The sequence below is a fragment of the Bombyx mori genome, chromosome 5 (assembly GCF_030269925.1).
Source record: "Bombyx mori chromosome 5, ASM3026992v2".
Taxonomy (NCBI): Eukaryota; Metazoa; Arthropoda; class Insecta; order Lepidoptera; family Bombycidae; genus Bombyx; species Bombyx mori.
Genome location: NC_085111.1, coordinates 7,539,905 through 7,555,251, shown reverse-complemented (window position 1 = coordinate 7,555,251; position 15,347 = coordinate 7,539,905). Strand labels below are relative to the sequence as shown.

At 35.4% G+C, this 15,347-nt stretch overlaps 1 protein-coding gene across 3 annotated transcripts; it reads right to left on the bottom strand.

Moving 5' to 3' along the window:
• Window positions 1-44: 44 nt before the first annotated feature.
• On the bottom strand, window positions 45-15,298 carry LOC101746449 (aspartyl/asparaginyl beta-hydroxylase). 3 transcript variants are annotated; one of them, XM_004932275.5, is made up of 17 exons: window positions 14,945-15,291; window positions 14,685-14,873; window positions 14,219-14,325; window positions 12,906-13,109; window positions 12,400-12,717; window positions 10,402-10,540; window positions 9,170-9,312; window positions 8,425-8,533; window positions 6,972-7,049; window positions 6,247-6,339; window positions 6,027-6,175; window positions 5,652-5,955; window positions 5,074-5,171; window positions 3,189-3,423; window positions 2,438-2,543; window positions 1,654-2,364; window positions 45-698 (listed from the first exon to the last, which is right to left on the bottom strand). In XM_004932275.5, exons 1-17 carry the CDS (start codon window positions 14,994-14,996, stop codon window positions 548-550), a joined length of 3,186 nt encoding a protein of 1,061 aa, XP_004932332.1. In that variant the 5' UTR covers window positions 14,997-15,291; the 3' UTR covers window positions 45-547. The 3 variants fall into 3 exon arrangements, with proteins under 3 accessions (XP_004932332.1, XP_012551144.1, XP_062524587.1); XM_012695690.3 differs by lacking the exons at window positions 12,400-12,717; window positions 12,906-13,109 and having other exon boundaries at window positions 14,945-15,298; XM_062668603.1 differs by lacking the exons at window positions 5,652-5,955; window positions 6,027-6,175; window positions 6,247-6,339; window positions 6,972-7,049.
• Between the last annotated feature and the right edge of the window lie 49 nt (window positions 15,299-15,347).

Here is a 15,347-nt window from a genome sequence, read left to right as displayed (position 1 = left end):
CGCCTATTTATTAATTCCTGGTAATTATTTAAATAAAATAACTATTGGTATCGAGCATAGAAATTATATTTAACCAAAACGAGATTTCTTGTATTTAACAACAACAAAAAAAAATCACAATCATTTGCTAAAAACATTAAGTACTATTCGAAACACAGACGTACAAACTAGTATAATGTTATTATTCTACATCACTGACCAGTTATACAAATAATTTGGTTTGTTTTTAGTTACTTGCAACAAAAGCTTTGGTATAGCAGATATTAACGAAGAAAATTTGAAATACCTATACAAAATGTTAGTTGGACTAAATGCAATTAAAAGAAAATTAACTTGCAAATTTTTTGTTCATAAGATAAATGTGATGAATAAAAGCACTGATCAGATTTCAAAATACACTGATACAATTACGCGGTGATGTTTCAAAAATATACCAAACTGTCCCACCACTCAGCCCGTTATCAAACTATGACACGAAACTGATTCTAATTTACTTGAAACTACTACTTTGTTAATGTTGATATTTGATTTTACTTTAAGTTTTCTGTTAAATAGCAGGTAATTGTCGCCTCTCGGTAGGCGTAAGGTCCGGGTGCCACACGTCGACAATGAGCACTAGACGAGTACCGGTGCCATTGTGCCACACCTCGTGTTCGAAGCTGTCATCAAACAAGAGCACCTTGCCGGTCTGCCACTGCCTGTAAACAAACAATAAATAATAGTTTAAAAAAACTAACAAAATACGCTTTTATAGTAAATCCAACTAAAAAATAGTGTAAGAAAAAATGATTTTATTGTAAAAAAAAGCGTGGGGTAATTCAAATTTATTAACATTTATTTTCTATTTTTTAGTTGGATTTTCTATAAAAGCGTATTTTGTTAGTTTTAGTAAACTATTATTTATTATTAGTTTTTTAGTTGAATTTCAATTGCTATAATTTTTTTTTTTCTATTTTTTTTAAATATTGAATTGTCAACGGTCCTTAATAAGTATACCAAATTTCGAGTTAACCCGTCGTTTTGAAGGGGGTCAGAATATGTTCAAAGCTTCCGTTACAAACATACATACGTCTGAAGCTAATAAAAGCGTATTAAAAATAATAACTATCGCGCTTTCAATGGTAATTAAGTATAGTAAATGCGAATTTAGACTGTCTTAGTTACAAAATATACATGTAACATAATAATATTAAAGGCTTAGCCGGTTTCATTAATTTGATGTCATCGTGGCCTAAAGGATAAGACCCGCCATCGTATCGAGTGATGCCATCGTATCGAGTGATGCCACTGTGCCGGTGTTCGAATCCCGTAGGCAGGTACAAATTTTTGTAATTAAATACGTACTCTCAACACATTTTCCATGATGAAGGAATAACTTGTCACAAAAACAAAACCGCAAAAATTGTAATATATTTTTTTATGTTTTATGAGAGCTCTCACGAATAGGTACTCACAATCGCATTTCTGCCGCGAGGCAATAATGCGTTCCGATTTGAAGGGGGTGCCCCCCCTGTGTCGTTATGCTATAAAACAGACTTGGAATTCAAGTCTCAAGGTGACTGGCGGTATTGACGATGTCTATGGGCTCCGGTAACCATTTAACACAAGGTTTAAGAGCTCGCTCAAACCTCTAAGCAATAAAAAAAGCCATACCTGGTCTCTTTGTCCACTCTTATATAAGTATCTTTGGTGTTGCTCAGTCCTAAATGCATTCGCAGGCGACAATTAGTGGGTCCCACGTGCGGTCTGACGTGGGTGCCCGCTTCCATTGCGCTGAACTTGATCTGTCCTCGACGACATCCGGCCGCGGCTACTTCTTGCCGCACTATAGAACAAGTCACTGGAGCCTTTTTGCATCTTCCCGGTATTTCAGAACCGCGCGCGAACAAATCCAATTGTGACCATTCTCCGCGTTCTTTTAAACCCTCTTTTTCTTTTTCATACAACGCTCGTAAGCTTTCACCTTCTTCTAGAATTTGCCTCCACGAGCGTTCTAATGCACGTGCCAATTTTGTGTAGGGTGTGTTTTCTACGTTCCACCAGGGTTTACTTTTTAATCGCTCCACGTTGTATAATGAACGCTGATTCGGCGATAAGAAGTGGCCTAGAGCTGCGCCGCGTTTGTGAACTTCGTGGGCCTCATTGAACCTTCCTAATAACAGTAATGCGTCGCCGTAGTGGTAGTAAAAACGCGGTTCGTTAGCGGGCCCAGTTTGATCCTCTAAAGCTTTCTTGAATGCATCTACTGCTTCTTCTAAACGGTTATAACTGATTTTCAGGATGAAGCCAAGATGAGCCAATGCGACGTGGTCGTTAGGCCAACGCTTTAAAGTTTCCTTTAAAACGGTTTCCGCTAGATCAGCCCTGAAGTAAGGTCAGTAGCTTTAGAGGCCGACTTACATTTGAGTCACGTTTAGTTAAGAACATAATTCAGTACCTGTTTGCCATTAATAACGAAACAGTCAAATTATTTCGATAGTTCGGATTGTCCGGAAATCGTCGAATCAATAGTTTGTAAACAGGCTCAGCACTCAGATATGTTCCTAAAAATATTACAAGTTTATGAATACATTAGTTCTGATAAGAGGAACGAGAATTTACATAAATATTATTGTTATTGTATCAATAAGTAGATTAGATTGTACTCTTCTACCCACTTATGTAAAGCTCTCCCTCTTTAAGAACGGTTAGCTGGTAGATAACTCAATTGTTGAGTTAAGCTCGCCATTTTATAACTTTTCGCAATTATTGTATAACCCAACCACTAATTGCCATTATACTTTATCAATTCCAGGCCGTTCACATGGAAGGTAAATGTCAGGGGGCTTGTCGTAAAATTTAAACCATATCATGTTTATAGCAAACCCATGAAGGTAGGTATAACTGATTGCAAAACAAAGAAGCTTTGAAAAATTTATATATATCTATACTAATATATATATCTACAGTGGTTTTTACGGATGTTCCGTTATAACTACTGAACCATGCATCCGATTTACTTGTAACTTGGTACCCATGTAGAAAATACATGTACTTAATGGATAGGCTAATATTTATATGAGCGTTGGACTCTCTACACCAGTTGCGGGGGCTTTAATAATGAGAATCTTTGTGGGGGGTGAGAAATAATAATGTTAATTTTAAATGCCCAGCTAAGCGGGCGATTACGGTTAGTTATTTATAAATACCTCTGAATTTGATTCTTTCTAGTGTTCTGTCAGTAACTTCGATTAACTTCTTATCCGAGAGACGCTCGTTCATCTTGAGTAGGTCGATATACGCGGCTATAGCTTGCGAAAGCAGTCTATTGTCGCGCCGAGCTTCGGCCGTTGCGTCCAGTGCCCGCGCTTTTACGTACCGAGCGCGGGCGCTGGTCTGGAGGCTCGGCGCGCTGACTCGACCCAGCGCAGCGCTCCACTCGCCCTCCGTACGTTAGTACACAACACTCACACACAGGCAACAAAACTGGACGGTTTCTCGTTCATCCAATGGGTACAGGTTGGACGAATGAACAACCCTCTCTGGTACTATATAACTAAGTGGGAAAACGTCGTCCGGGACTCGTCAGGGGCGTCGCGTGCGGGGTGCGGGCACGAAACGTTACCTGAACGAGACCCGGACGAGGTACGGAAAATGGCACAACGAGCAAAGTTTATATAAAAATTGAAAGAAATAAAAACTGCAAAAACGAGTTAGTCGAGCCAGTCCTGGAAAATTTATGAATGTATTACACTTCTGTCTTCTGAACAGATCACGCACGATCATTCGACCCCAAGTTAGGATTCCCTGTAGTGTGGGTATCTACCAGAGACTGACATACATACAAACATACATAAGTACATTTTTATACATATGTACGCATATTAAGATAATAAACACCCAGATAAAGAGCAAACAAATCTGTTGATCACACGAATGTTTCCCCGATGTGGGAAACGAACCCACGACCCTCGGAGCAGCACTCAGGGCCTTTAACTATTGCACCACCGAGTCGATCAATTTTGAGTATTCGCAGGTTGGTGTATTCTTCTATATTGTATTTTATGGTTAGTACTAAGCTTTAAGCAATAAAATCATGGGCTTATACAGAATTGATTAGGTCTTTTGCAGAATACTTAATGTATTTTTTCGGAAGACCATTCGAACTTAATATGTCCTCGTTTTGATGGTCAGATTAGGACAAGGCGTCAAGAAGCTGCTTTTAGCGAAAAGAAGCGATAGCGATAGCTTCTGTTCGCTACGATACATCGCTGCATGCGTGCCCTGGCCATTACCACCTCTCTGATTGTTATTATTTCTCGTTACTAATTTAGATTTTATTCAACAAATATTCAGGATAAACCCATGATACCGATTAGAGAATTAAAATTGTTCATGCATTCAACATTCCATGTCTAAAGTCACAGTAATAAAAATACACCAACAATAAATTAAAGAATACAACAACCTTAGCTCTGTTATTTAATTGTGACGTGCGACCGAAGAGTTTTCTATTACATATATCCTATTAGCAATTCTGAATAATGGCGGAATTGTAAGACATTGTGTTTTCTGAAGATCTACATAATATGTATAATTTATTTTATCTCACATATTTAGATCTAGATTAATCTATTTGCACCAATTTAGTTTTTACCTTATCATTTTCATATAGTTAATAATTGATTTGGGATAAAATTCGATATTTTGTCTTCTCGCATTAAAAGTGTATAATCTCAAAACTTACTAATTTTACAGGAGAGTGTTTTAAAGGTTTAACATGTGATATTTTTAATATTAATCATCTTTGCAACATTTATTTTTTATTTTTTATCTGTCTTTTAAAGTAAGCTAAAATTATGTATTAAGTTTGTTAATAGTAGTCAAAACATAGGTAAACTAAAAAAAATCTAACTGAACTACGCTCTTTTGACAGTATTTATGAGAAAAATACTGGTGATGCCAAATGATTCCGCATATTAACACAATTTCGATTGGTTTTTCGAAATTGTAGACTTTTAATGCGAAAAGACGATTTATCTCTTCATTGAACTATTAAAGATATAATTATTGTTTTTATTTATGGGTCAATACCTGTCTCAAGTCCTGTTCGGCTTGGTCCAGTTGCTGGCGCCAGTAGCTCTCGCTAGGTTCGCCCGGCCAATCGTCATCTAGGCTGTCCCCACCATCTTCTGTAAAGCAATTCGTACCTTGAAACTGTTTCATTCGTGGTATTATAGTGATTTTCAAATTAGTTTGCGTCCTTTGTTCTGGCTACACCCCTGGAATTTGTGGATTCTATAGAGAGCAGATAACCTCATAATATCATGTGAGCTATTCGCTCGTCTGACATTGAAAGCAATGATATAATACTGATATTCCTATACAAGGCATATGTGTTTCAACAATCCTGTTTTTAAATAAGTAGGAGTTTCATTTCCTTTTAATGCTTATGATTTTTTTACTTTAATTTAAAATGTATTAAAATTGTAAGCAATCATAAAACAATACAAACACAATTCAACATGCAACATAAACATAAATTAAAAACAGATGATTGTTTAAATTGTATCTGAAAACTCACGTTATTGCAAATCATGCCGTATCATTGTTATTGTGTTAATAGCAAGCCAGTAGCCGAGATCTACATAAGCGGACACATTCTTGTTTACTAGTTTGTTTCGGTCGGTCGGGTTCTGGGAGTCGGCCATATTTTGCTTCGAGCCTACTCAAAAGTTCTGCGTCATCAACATCGGATATTTCTTCTTCCTCAATCAATTCTTCTTCCAGTTCTTCGTCGATTATTTCGACGTCGTCAGGATCTTCTTCGGAATCCGCGATTTGTTCCTCAGCTTTGTGCGTTTCTACGGGTGTAACCTCTTTGGGTGTATCTATTTTTTCTTCAATCAATTCCTCGTCAAGTTCATCCTCATCGCTGTACAACTCTTTATCTACCTCGTCTTGTGTTTCAATCACCTGCAAAATATGTTTATTGGAGAATTTCAAAGGAACAACTACCTTCATAGATCTCAAGGAATCGACTTTACCTCAGGAGCAGGCGTGTCTTCAACCTCTTCATCTACGTTGAGTTGACTTTTAATTGGTGTGGATTTTTGTGTACCAACGTTTTTCTCATCGACCTCTCTTTCAACGACAGGAGGTAACGAATAGTCTGTTGGAACCTCAACCGGCACCTCTAAAGTATTTAAAATCGTTATTTTAGCTCTCGAATAAACTTTTAAATGTGAGCCAATTAAAGTTCCATACCTGAATGTTGTTCTTCAAGTATTAGAGTCATTCGTCTATCGATTAAAGATGGTGTTTCCTCTCTCGCCATATGTTCGTATATGTTATCCGTCTCTGTCATGAAATTAAAGTTTTTGTTCTTTTCATATTTAATACTTTTGTTTGTCCACTTGAATTATAGCAATTTCAAATCATTATAAAGACTAATTGAGCGTAGAGATGAGTTTACAATATTAAGTAAAAAAATTGTGGTAAGCTCAAGGGATATTTTAATTTATGTACAAATATTGATACTGATTAAAGTACGAATTTTAAAATTAGTTTCTTTGTTTAATTTCGAACATCTACGATATATTTAGTAGATATAGTAAATATAACAAGATACAGATTTTTCAAGAAAATCGAAATCCTATGGTTATGAGCTGAAAATAATGTTGATTCACAAAAAATCAAGACGTTTATACATATTACTTCTAGCTATCTAGTACTTAAAATTGCATAGTACACGCTAAAATTAAAATTCCGCGTCAAAACTAATTTTATCAGACAACAAATTCAGAGACGCATTTAACTTTCGCGTGCACTACACCAGCATTATCCTCAAACGCACCCACCAAAACCGCAAGTGTCGAGTGATTAATAAAAGGGATGCGTGCTTCGGGCATGCCTAACGGTGATTGCGTATTTTACAAATGGCCATTTCGTACAGATGCGGCTTAGGTGTGTGTTCATGCGTTAGTACGCACCGCGTGACGCAGTGGCGCGCCGCACGACTGCGTGCGTGGCGACCAGTAACGCTGCACCGACCACCACTTTCAGCCACACTGCAACACACGCGTCACGCTTTTAAACGATACAATTCTATTCGTATACGTTTAACAATATTAATTCGAGCGCTTTTTTTTCCTACATATTCTAGTAACCTCGAGTGGTTATTCTAAATTCATCGAACTAGTAGGTGAGCTCACGGGAATCAAACCGGGAGTGTTGCCCACACTGGCCCTAGCAAGAGCAGTGCTTCGCAAAATCTACCACCGGATCGGAAACGCGACCCACTGAAAAGATCCGGCGAGAAACTCGGCGGGCTAAAGAAACTTAGTGGGCTAAGTGGAACGCATTAATTATTCGCGTAGACTACACGCTGAACTGTTGAGGGCTTAATATTAAGGTTTTTGAGTTTTAATCATTTTTTGTTTCAATGAGGGAACTATCTGATATTACAATTAATGGTCCTTTTTAATAGTCGAGATAGAAGACAGAAGAGCCCACAGCTCACCTGATCCTGAGCGCTTACTTTTTTATTGCCTTTGTAAGCTGACGAGCATCGGCCCGCTTGACGGTGAAAGGTTACCGTCGTTCCGACGTCAGCAACTCCAGGGGCATAGTCAGGTCGTTGAAATGCCGCTGCCAATTTAGAGACATAAGATTGACGTCTGAATTGCATGACACATTATTGATTAGTAGTGACGGGCACAGCCTGCCTGGTTGTGGCTTATACCATTAATACAGGAATTGATTGAAAAACACAGTTTTTTTAGTCTAAAATCTAATTCCATCCGCGGCTTTTACAACTAAAGAACGTTTTCATATATCAGATATTTTTTGAATATTCAATAAAAAAAAATACACAAAAAAAACATTTTTCTTATACTTACTTTTAAAATTTATAGGTAATGCACACAAGATAGCTTTGGTGTCGTTATATTTACATAAGCTGTAATACAGAAAAGCAAATGGTGCGAAATAAAAGAAAATAATTTTGCCATTATTTATTTTTGTAATAAGTCCAAAAAACCTTTTTCGTCAGTAATATTACAATATTACTTATGACTTTTTTTTACTTCTTTTCTATAAATGATGCGTAGATATTATTGCAACATAAGTAGGTACACAAGTAGGCATCAAGTTATAAAGGGTGGGTGAAACATTAGAATTAATTTTAATTTTGAGCAACAAACGTTTACTCAAATTTTGTATTCATGCAACGCGTTAACAGGCTCGTCTTATAACGCGAGACCCAAGTTATCTATACATTCAAACCTACAACCTAAATTATGAGCTTTGTAATTTTGCAATGTGCGTGAATAAAATGAATTTTTAGTGTAGATTTTAGTAAAAATTAGTAATATTAGTTGAGTGTAAATGGCTAGTTAAAGTCATGCCAAGCTGGGTGCAAGATAATTTAGTTAATACACTTACTGTGCGACGCTTGTTCCTTCTCAAGGCGCAGTTGTTCTTGTTGCTTCTCATATTCGTCTTCTTCGGTCAAACTGTTGATCGGCTTTTCAGTTGAAATGTCATCCTCCAACTGTGAAATTGCGGCAACTAAATGTACTTGTCGATGAAGCGAGAGAGCTGTTCGGAGTAGTTTGGGTGTAAAATTAAATATGTGGGTATATTTCACGCGATTATAGCCGTCTTGAGCTATTTATATGTATATGCCTTTATATGTATGTACCTTTATTTTAAAAAAAAAAACATGTTACGTTGTTTGCCTGCGATGAAATTCTGAACTAATGAAGCGATTTGATGTATCGAATGAAGCGTATTAAAATGTGTAATTGAAATTTCATTTTATTTCACCTTATGTTAAGTGTTTACCGGAGCCCATAGACATCTACAACGTAAATGCCGCCTCCCATCTTGAGATATGAGTTCTAAGGTCTCAGTATAGTTACAACTGCCCCACCCTTCAAACCGAAACGCATTACTGCTTCACGGCAGAAATAGACGGGGTGGTGGTACCTACCCGTGCGGACTCACAAGAGATCCTACCACCAGTAATTCAGTTTGTTAAATTGTTTTTTAAGAAACCCCAAAACCCTTTTTCAGTTTTTCCTTCCTCGTTATCCCATCAGTATATTTTAAGCTCCACAGGGTTTTTAATTTCCAGTTAGTCGCAAAATAGAATTGTATAGTGAAGCATTCATGAAAGTAATTTTACCTCAGGCAAAGGTTTCCCTGCGGGTGCTGTGATATGTTCCACTACAGGCGATTCTTCGATATCTTCAGGTTCTAAAAATTCATCTTCATCGTCTTCTACAGAGTCCTCGACTTCATCTTCAGGTTTTCCGCCATCGATTTTTTCTATTCCACGAAATTGAATTTTAAATTGTTCTTTTTTATGTTCTGCATGTATTTCAATGAAATGTTGTCTGTATGATTATTTATAATGTATGGTTCCTATATTATTTCTCCGATTGTGATTAAATTTAGTGACATTAGGACAGGATTCCCAAATACCAAATAATTTCTGTTAATGTCTAACCAATTACAGTCAAACCTGGGTAAGCGAGAACTGGATAAGTGAGAAAACTCTATAAGTGAGAGTAATAGCCAGGACCCGTCATTTTAAGCTCCCAAAACCTCTATTAGCGAGAAACAGAAACCTCTTTAAGAGAGAGTCGTTTTTCTCTCATGGACCTCCGTAAGTGAGATTGCTACTTATCTATACCTCTATAAGCGACAGTCGAGCTCTATTTATATTATTTAGGAGAAACAAATGACAAAACAAATTACAAATTTAACATCTGCTATTTTATGACTCATTCTTAACTTTTGTGGAACTTCCTTCCATTGTTTTTGTATTATTTTCTCGTCAATATTGAACCTATTTCGTGGAACTAAACAACGTTGTTATTTTATCGCATTCTTTTCGAATGGACACGTGTGCCTGTGTACCGTCCTGTTTATCGGACTTACTCAGTTTATCGTTAATCAATTGCGAAGGAAAGTTCTGTTCTGCATCATGTCAAAACAGAAAATTAAAGTACTGTCATTAAGTGATAAACTTAAAATAGTGAATGCGTTTGAAACTGGAAAATCGCGAAATGAAATTCAGAGGGAGCATTAGCGAGAAACTCGGGTTAGTGAGAAACCTCTATAAGCGAGAATAAGATTGTGCTCCCTTGAACTCTCGCTTATCCAGGTTTGACTGTATTAATACATTGTTAGGGAAACCAGTTCACAGACCACTCGGTCTTAAGTAGTTACCGGGGTCTATGGATTTTACGACCTCTATGCCTTTATTAAGTCTTAAGCCATTATGCAATAATATGTAATAAGAAATGAATGTTTCACGTCAGAAGTATACTGGATAATAACATTAGCATTAGCTAGTTTCAGTAACAGGTAATAGTAGCACTAGATAGTTTCAGAAACATTTAGAAAGTGTACCTTCACTTTTTTGGACAGGTGCGTTTACTTCGTTTGAAGATAATTCCTGTTGGAGTTCTTCGTCTGACACTTCTCTCTCGATTCTTTCCACTTCCACTTCGGAATCCTCTTGAACATTGTCTTCGAGATGGTCATCTTCCTAAAATTAATTATGCCAATTTTAAATATTTTCGTCTCCTTTTTTCTACTGTAAGGATTGTTGCTAATAAATGTCATTAGTCTCAATTTTTATTAGCGCAAGCAGACAAGGACCTACGTTACATATATTAAGCGTCCATTAAAATAGCGGTTATCATCAAGCCGGATTTAATTATCACTTTACGTTAGGAATAGGCTGGACTTACGACACTATTAGCTAATATGGTTACTGGTTATCAGGGGCGTAAAAGGCACCTATCAAAAAAAGGAAGCCTCTGGATCTCATGTTTATTTCTGGAAAAGTATAAAGCATGGGCTTTTAAAAAAATGTATATATCTTGGGTAGATACTATCAATAATTTATTAACGAAAGTATTATAAATTAACAGCTAATATACAAGAAGCTATAGGTTGTGAACATACGGACAGAAATTGGGTTTAAAATGTAACAAATAATTACAATTTTATTAAGTTTTAGATCTACTTGATAAATTAACTTCTATGCTAGATTTCAATGGTATACGAATAGTGCCTACCAGAGGAAATGTTTGAAAACAACTTATTAACTCATTGAGGAAAACTCAATGAACCGAAAAGCCGTTGTGATGCCTATGGCTATTCAAAAGTTTCGTTCGCTTAGTTTAATTATCAGACTAGCTCTATAGTACCATAATATTATGCTGTTATAAGAAGCACAAATGGATGCTAGTTTTCATGATGATCAACAATTACAAATTAGTGCAAATTAGTTTAAGAATGCCTTTCATGCATATTAATAGTTACGTACAAGTCAAGATAATAGAAAGCGTTAGTCATGTTTATTTTTTTCGATTAACGATTCGACTTTTGTTTAACTTGAATTAATAAATGGTTAGATCTGGTTTTAAACAAAATATTAATCTTTATAATTTTTTTATTGTGATTTGACGAACTTTTGAAGATTTTGAATGATACCTAACTGATTTTGATATATTTGAACATTGAATCTACACATTCGCACCCTATAATTGGTTGCATACTAAACAAAAGATTGTGCGCGCTAATAACGAATGAATAGAGCAATATGATCTTAAATTTTATTTTTGTATTTGCAACAAAAAAATTACAAATTTAATAATATTTTCATTGCTTTACTGGTACGTAATTATTCACCATTTTAAAAATAATGCTCTTCCTGTGTTTAAATGTAAATTGAAATCGTTTCTGATTTATGTTATTTTTTACGGTTCATCTTTTAAAGTCCTAAAAGTTAAATAAATATAGTAGTGCTACATAATTAACAGCCCACTGAGATTCTCGCCGGATCATCTCAGTAGGTCGTGTTTCCGATCCGGTAGTAGATTCTGCGAAGCACTGCTCTTGCTAGGGCCAGTGTTAGCAACACCTCCGGTTTGAGCCCTGTGAGCTCACCTACACGCTAGGGTAACGCTGATATAGCCTCTCATCAAGGCTGTCAGCATAGGACGAAAAAAAAAACGACATTAAAATTGTTGTTGCGATACGGAATGGATTAATGATAAATGCAATCATATAATCTGTATGCTTGGTGAACAATAACATCATCTTGAACAATTTCAAAAGTTATAATGCTGATAGTATACGGAAGTCAAAACATTAAATAAAATTTCCTCAAGCTTTTTCCTATTGCATTAGATTAGAATTTACTTATTAGTGCACTCTATGTATCTTCATATTTCAATTTTAAATTCTTGCAATAAATAATATAAACACGAACATAAATGCCACAGATTATTCCATTTTAGAAGCCGAATTATTACGATTAGTGCCAATCAAATCAAACTGTTATCTATCATCTATTCATTAAATTTAGAAAACAGACACACGTTATTTTTTATAGACCTCATCGCTTTCTTCTTCAGGATATTCAGCACTGTCATGTTTATCTTCATATTCGTCTGTTTGTCCACTTTGATCGTCTTGTTTGGATACATCATCATTTTGTTCAAATGATTTATCTTCGTCATTTTGTTCGATCGATCGATTATTATCATCGAGTTCTTCAATCGATTGTGATTCTTCTTCTTTCTGTTCGACCCACTGATAGTTGTATTTTTGTTCTGTTGATTGATAATCGTCATCAGCAGATTGTAAATCTTCATTTTCGCTATCATCATCGTTTTCGTTGCTATCGTAAGACTGCTCGTGTTCATTTACATCCTGTCGACATTTAAATTTGAAATGCACAATTTTGCTAGCTTTACTACCATTATTCAAATAGTTTAGTAAAACACAGAATATGTTAATTTAAAACTTATTAACACCTTTGGTACTTTATTTAATGTTTTCATGTAAAGGGAATTATTGTACTTATAATTAAAATTAAGTATTGTAACTGTTATTCACACCTCATCAAGTTCATCTATGTCTTGCTCTTCACTTTCATTGTCTTCATCGTCGACATTGTTGATTTCTTCACTGGTTTTTTCAGTATCCTCTTCGTCACTATGCGTGCCGTCTTCCTTTTGATCGTCTTCAGCACTGTGATTACTTTCATCAAATTCTTCTTCTAGCTCATTACTTTGGTCTTCTCGATCATCACCGTTATCATCCTACATGTTTATGATCGTTTACGCATTTGAAAGAAAAAAATCGATTTGAGACTAATAAACGAAATTATAAGCAGTGATTCATTTTATCGTCCTTATTTTTTTCAGCAAGCCGGCGTGGAGATGCATTACTGGAGCACATTTATCAAAAGTGGAATGCCACTGGCCACTTCAATACTACAATAACTGTTATTTTACTGTTTTTTTTTTTGTTTCTCATAGTTTTTGAGGTGGCCTTAGAATTTTGCTAAGACTATTTCCTTATCACACATCCACAACAATAATTTTTTCTATCGAACTTTCTAATTTTTACACATCATGCACTCGGAAGATCATGGTGCACACCCTGACATAGGGATCTAACCTCTGATGTAAAATTTATTCTCTATGTCAAAGTAATCAGTCATTTATTTGCGAGGGTGAGAGTCGTTTTACTGGTGCAATTAAGAGGGATTTTCTATCACAAGGTGGGAGACCAATACATTGCAATTTTTTTGATGAAAAAATGTTAATGCAGGTTTATATGGCCACAATAACTTTATAAAACATTATTCAATTATTATATTTATGACTATATTATTATTGGTTTGGATCAAGCCACGATTGTAATGCTGTGTGCAGTATGGGTATAATATATATATTTATTAGCTAAGATACCTAGATCAGAGATATTCAAGACCAATCTAAAGTTTAACAATTATATTGGGACCATAGACTTTCAGAGACAGAGTGCAAGTCTCAATTATATTGGTTTAACAGATATTTTACCTATAGTCTATACACAAAATTCATAATTGCTTTGTACCAGAAATAGACAAAAGTTGTATGCACCTTCTTTGATTTTCAAAATTTTAGTTCAAAGATAAATTAATCTTGCGGAAGCTGGAAACACTACAGTGGGAAAAACATTTCCTCTGACCCAAAACAAAAAAGACCCTTTGAATCTCTGAATTATCTGTTTGTTCTTTCCTGTTTGAATTATCTGATAAGCTGACTCTGCCCCTAGCATTGCTGACGTCCATGAGCGACGGTGAGCACTTACCATCAGGTGGGCCGTATGCATACAAAGGCAATAAAAAAGGGCCATGTTCTATTTAACATTTAAATCTTACATGATGCTTCAAATCCAATGTTTGTTCATCATGGTGATCATCTGGTGCATCTTCTATCCAACCATCTAAGACTCCTGAATATCTTGACTCAACTGAGTTTGCCTCTACTGTAAAAGGATATATTTAACATATATAAAAACAGATATGCAGATATAAAAAATTTATTTGTATGTATGTTGTTCTTTCTAAATAAACGTTCAATGCTTATTATTCTTGTAAAAGTTTTTAATTTAATTCCTTCAATAAATAATAGTAAATTCAAAGTATACAGTTGTTACTATATTGTGTGACAAACAAATTTGTTTTTTTTAAGAAACTACTGTTTCTTCTATTTAGAAAGATTCCTACAAAATTAAATTCTTCAAAGCAATTTATCTGAATTAATTGTTAATCAATTTAGGTTTCTTGGTAATTAGCCAATTTGAGTGGCATTGTTAAGAGCAATTAAGATTTTATAAATACTTACACTCTGTAAGACCTCGATTTTCCAGGATGATCAACCCAATAAGTGTTACAAGGACTGCTAGCAGAGAGAAGAAAATTATTTTAGCACACCAGTGACCACCCGTGCCATGATCATGTTGAGAGTGTAGGAAGACATCTCCTTCACCTAGAGCTGCTGCAGTACCACGAGGCTCGTCTACGTTTATTTCATCTAGAATAAACCAGCAATGAGATGGCTACACTTAAAATTCTATTTAAAAATAATGTTCCTTTACTTTGTACCTTTCTTTTTCCGTTTATCTTTACGTTTCCTTGGTTGTACGTCGCCTGACATGCTTCACTCCTATCTGGCGCACAATAGGCCACAAAAATTCGTTTTAATGTTTCATAACCTCGGGTTAAATGATTATATTGCTATTGGTACAATTTAAAGTAGAATGCTATCGTTAATCCTTACTGTGCAGCCGTAACTGTATTTTATTGAAGGGAAGCCGCTAGGAAAACATTTAAATTAAAAGAGAGTATCTTTGGGATAGATCACAGGTACTTCTTCAATTTATTTTAGAATTTAACCTATAAATAACCGGATTAGACAGCTGGTTACGGTACACACCATAGATTTTCATAATTTCTTTTAAGGAGATTTTATGACCTGGTAACTAAGATTTTTAAGTCATATCTTATT

Coding starts and splice junctions, on each gene's coding strand:
- LOC101746449 (XM_004932275.5), bottom strand. CDS start 14,996: ATGTCAGGCGACGTACAACCAAGGAAACGTAAAGATAAACGGAAAAAG. Junction 6,176..6,246: donor ACTTGAAGAACAACATTCAG/GTATGGAACTTT, acceptor TAAATACTTTAG/AGGTGCCGGTTGAGGTTCCA. Junction 699..1,653: donor AGAGTGGACAAAGAGACCAG/GTATGGCTTTTT, acceptor GTTTGTTTACAG/GCAGTGGCAGACCGGCAAGG.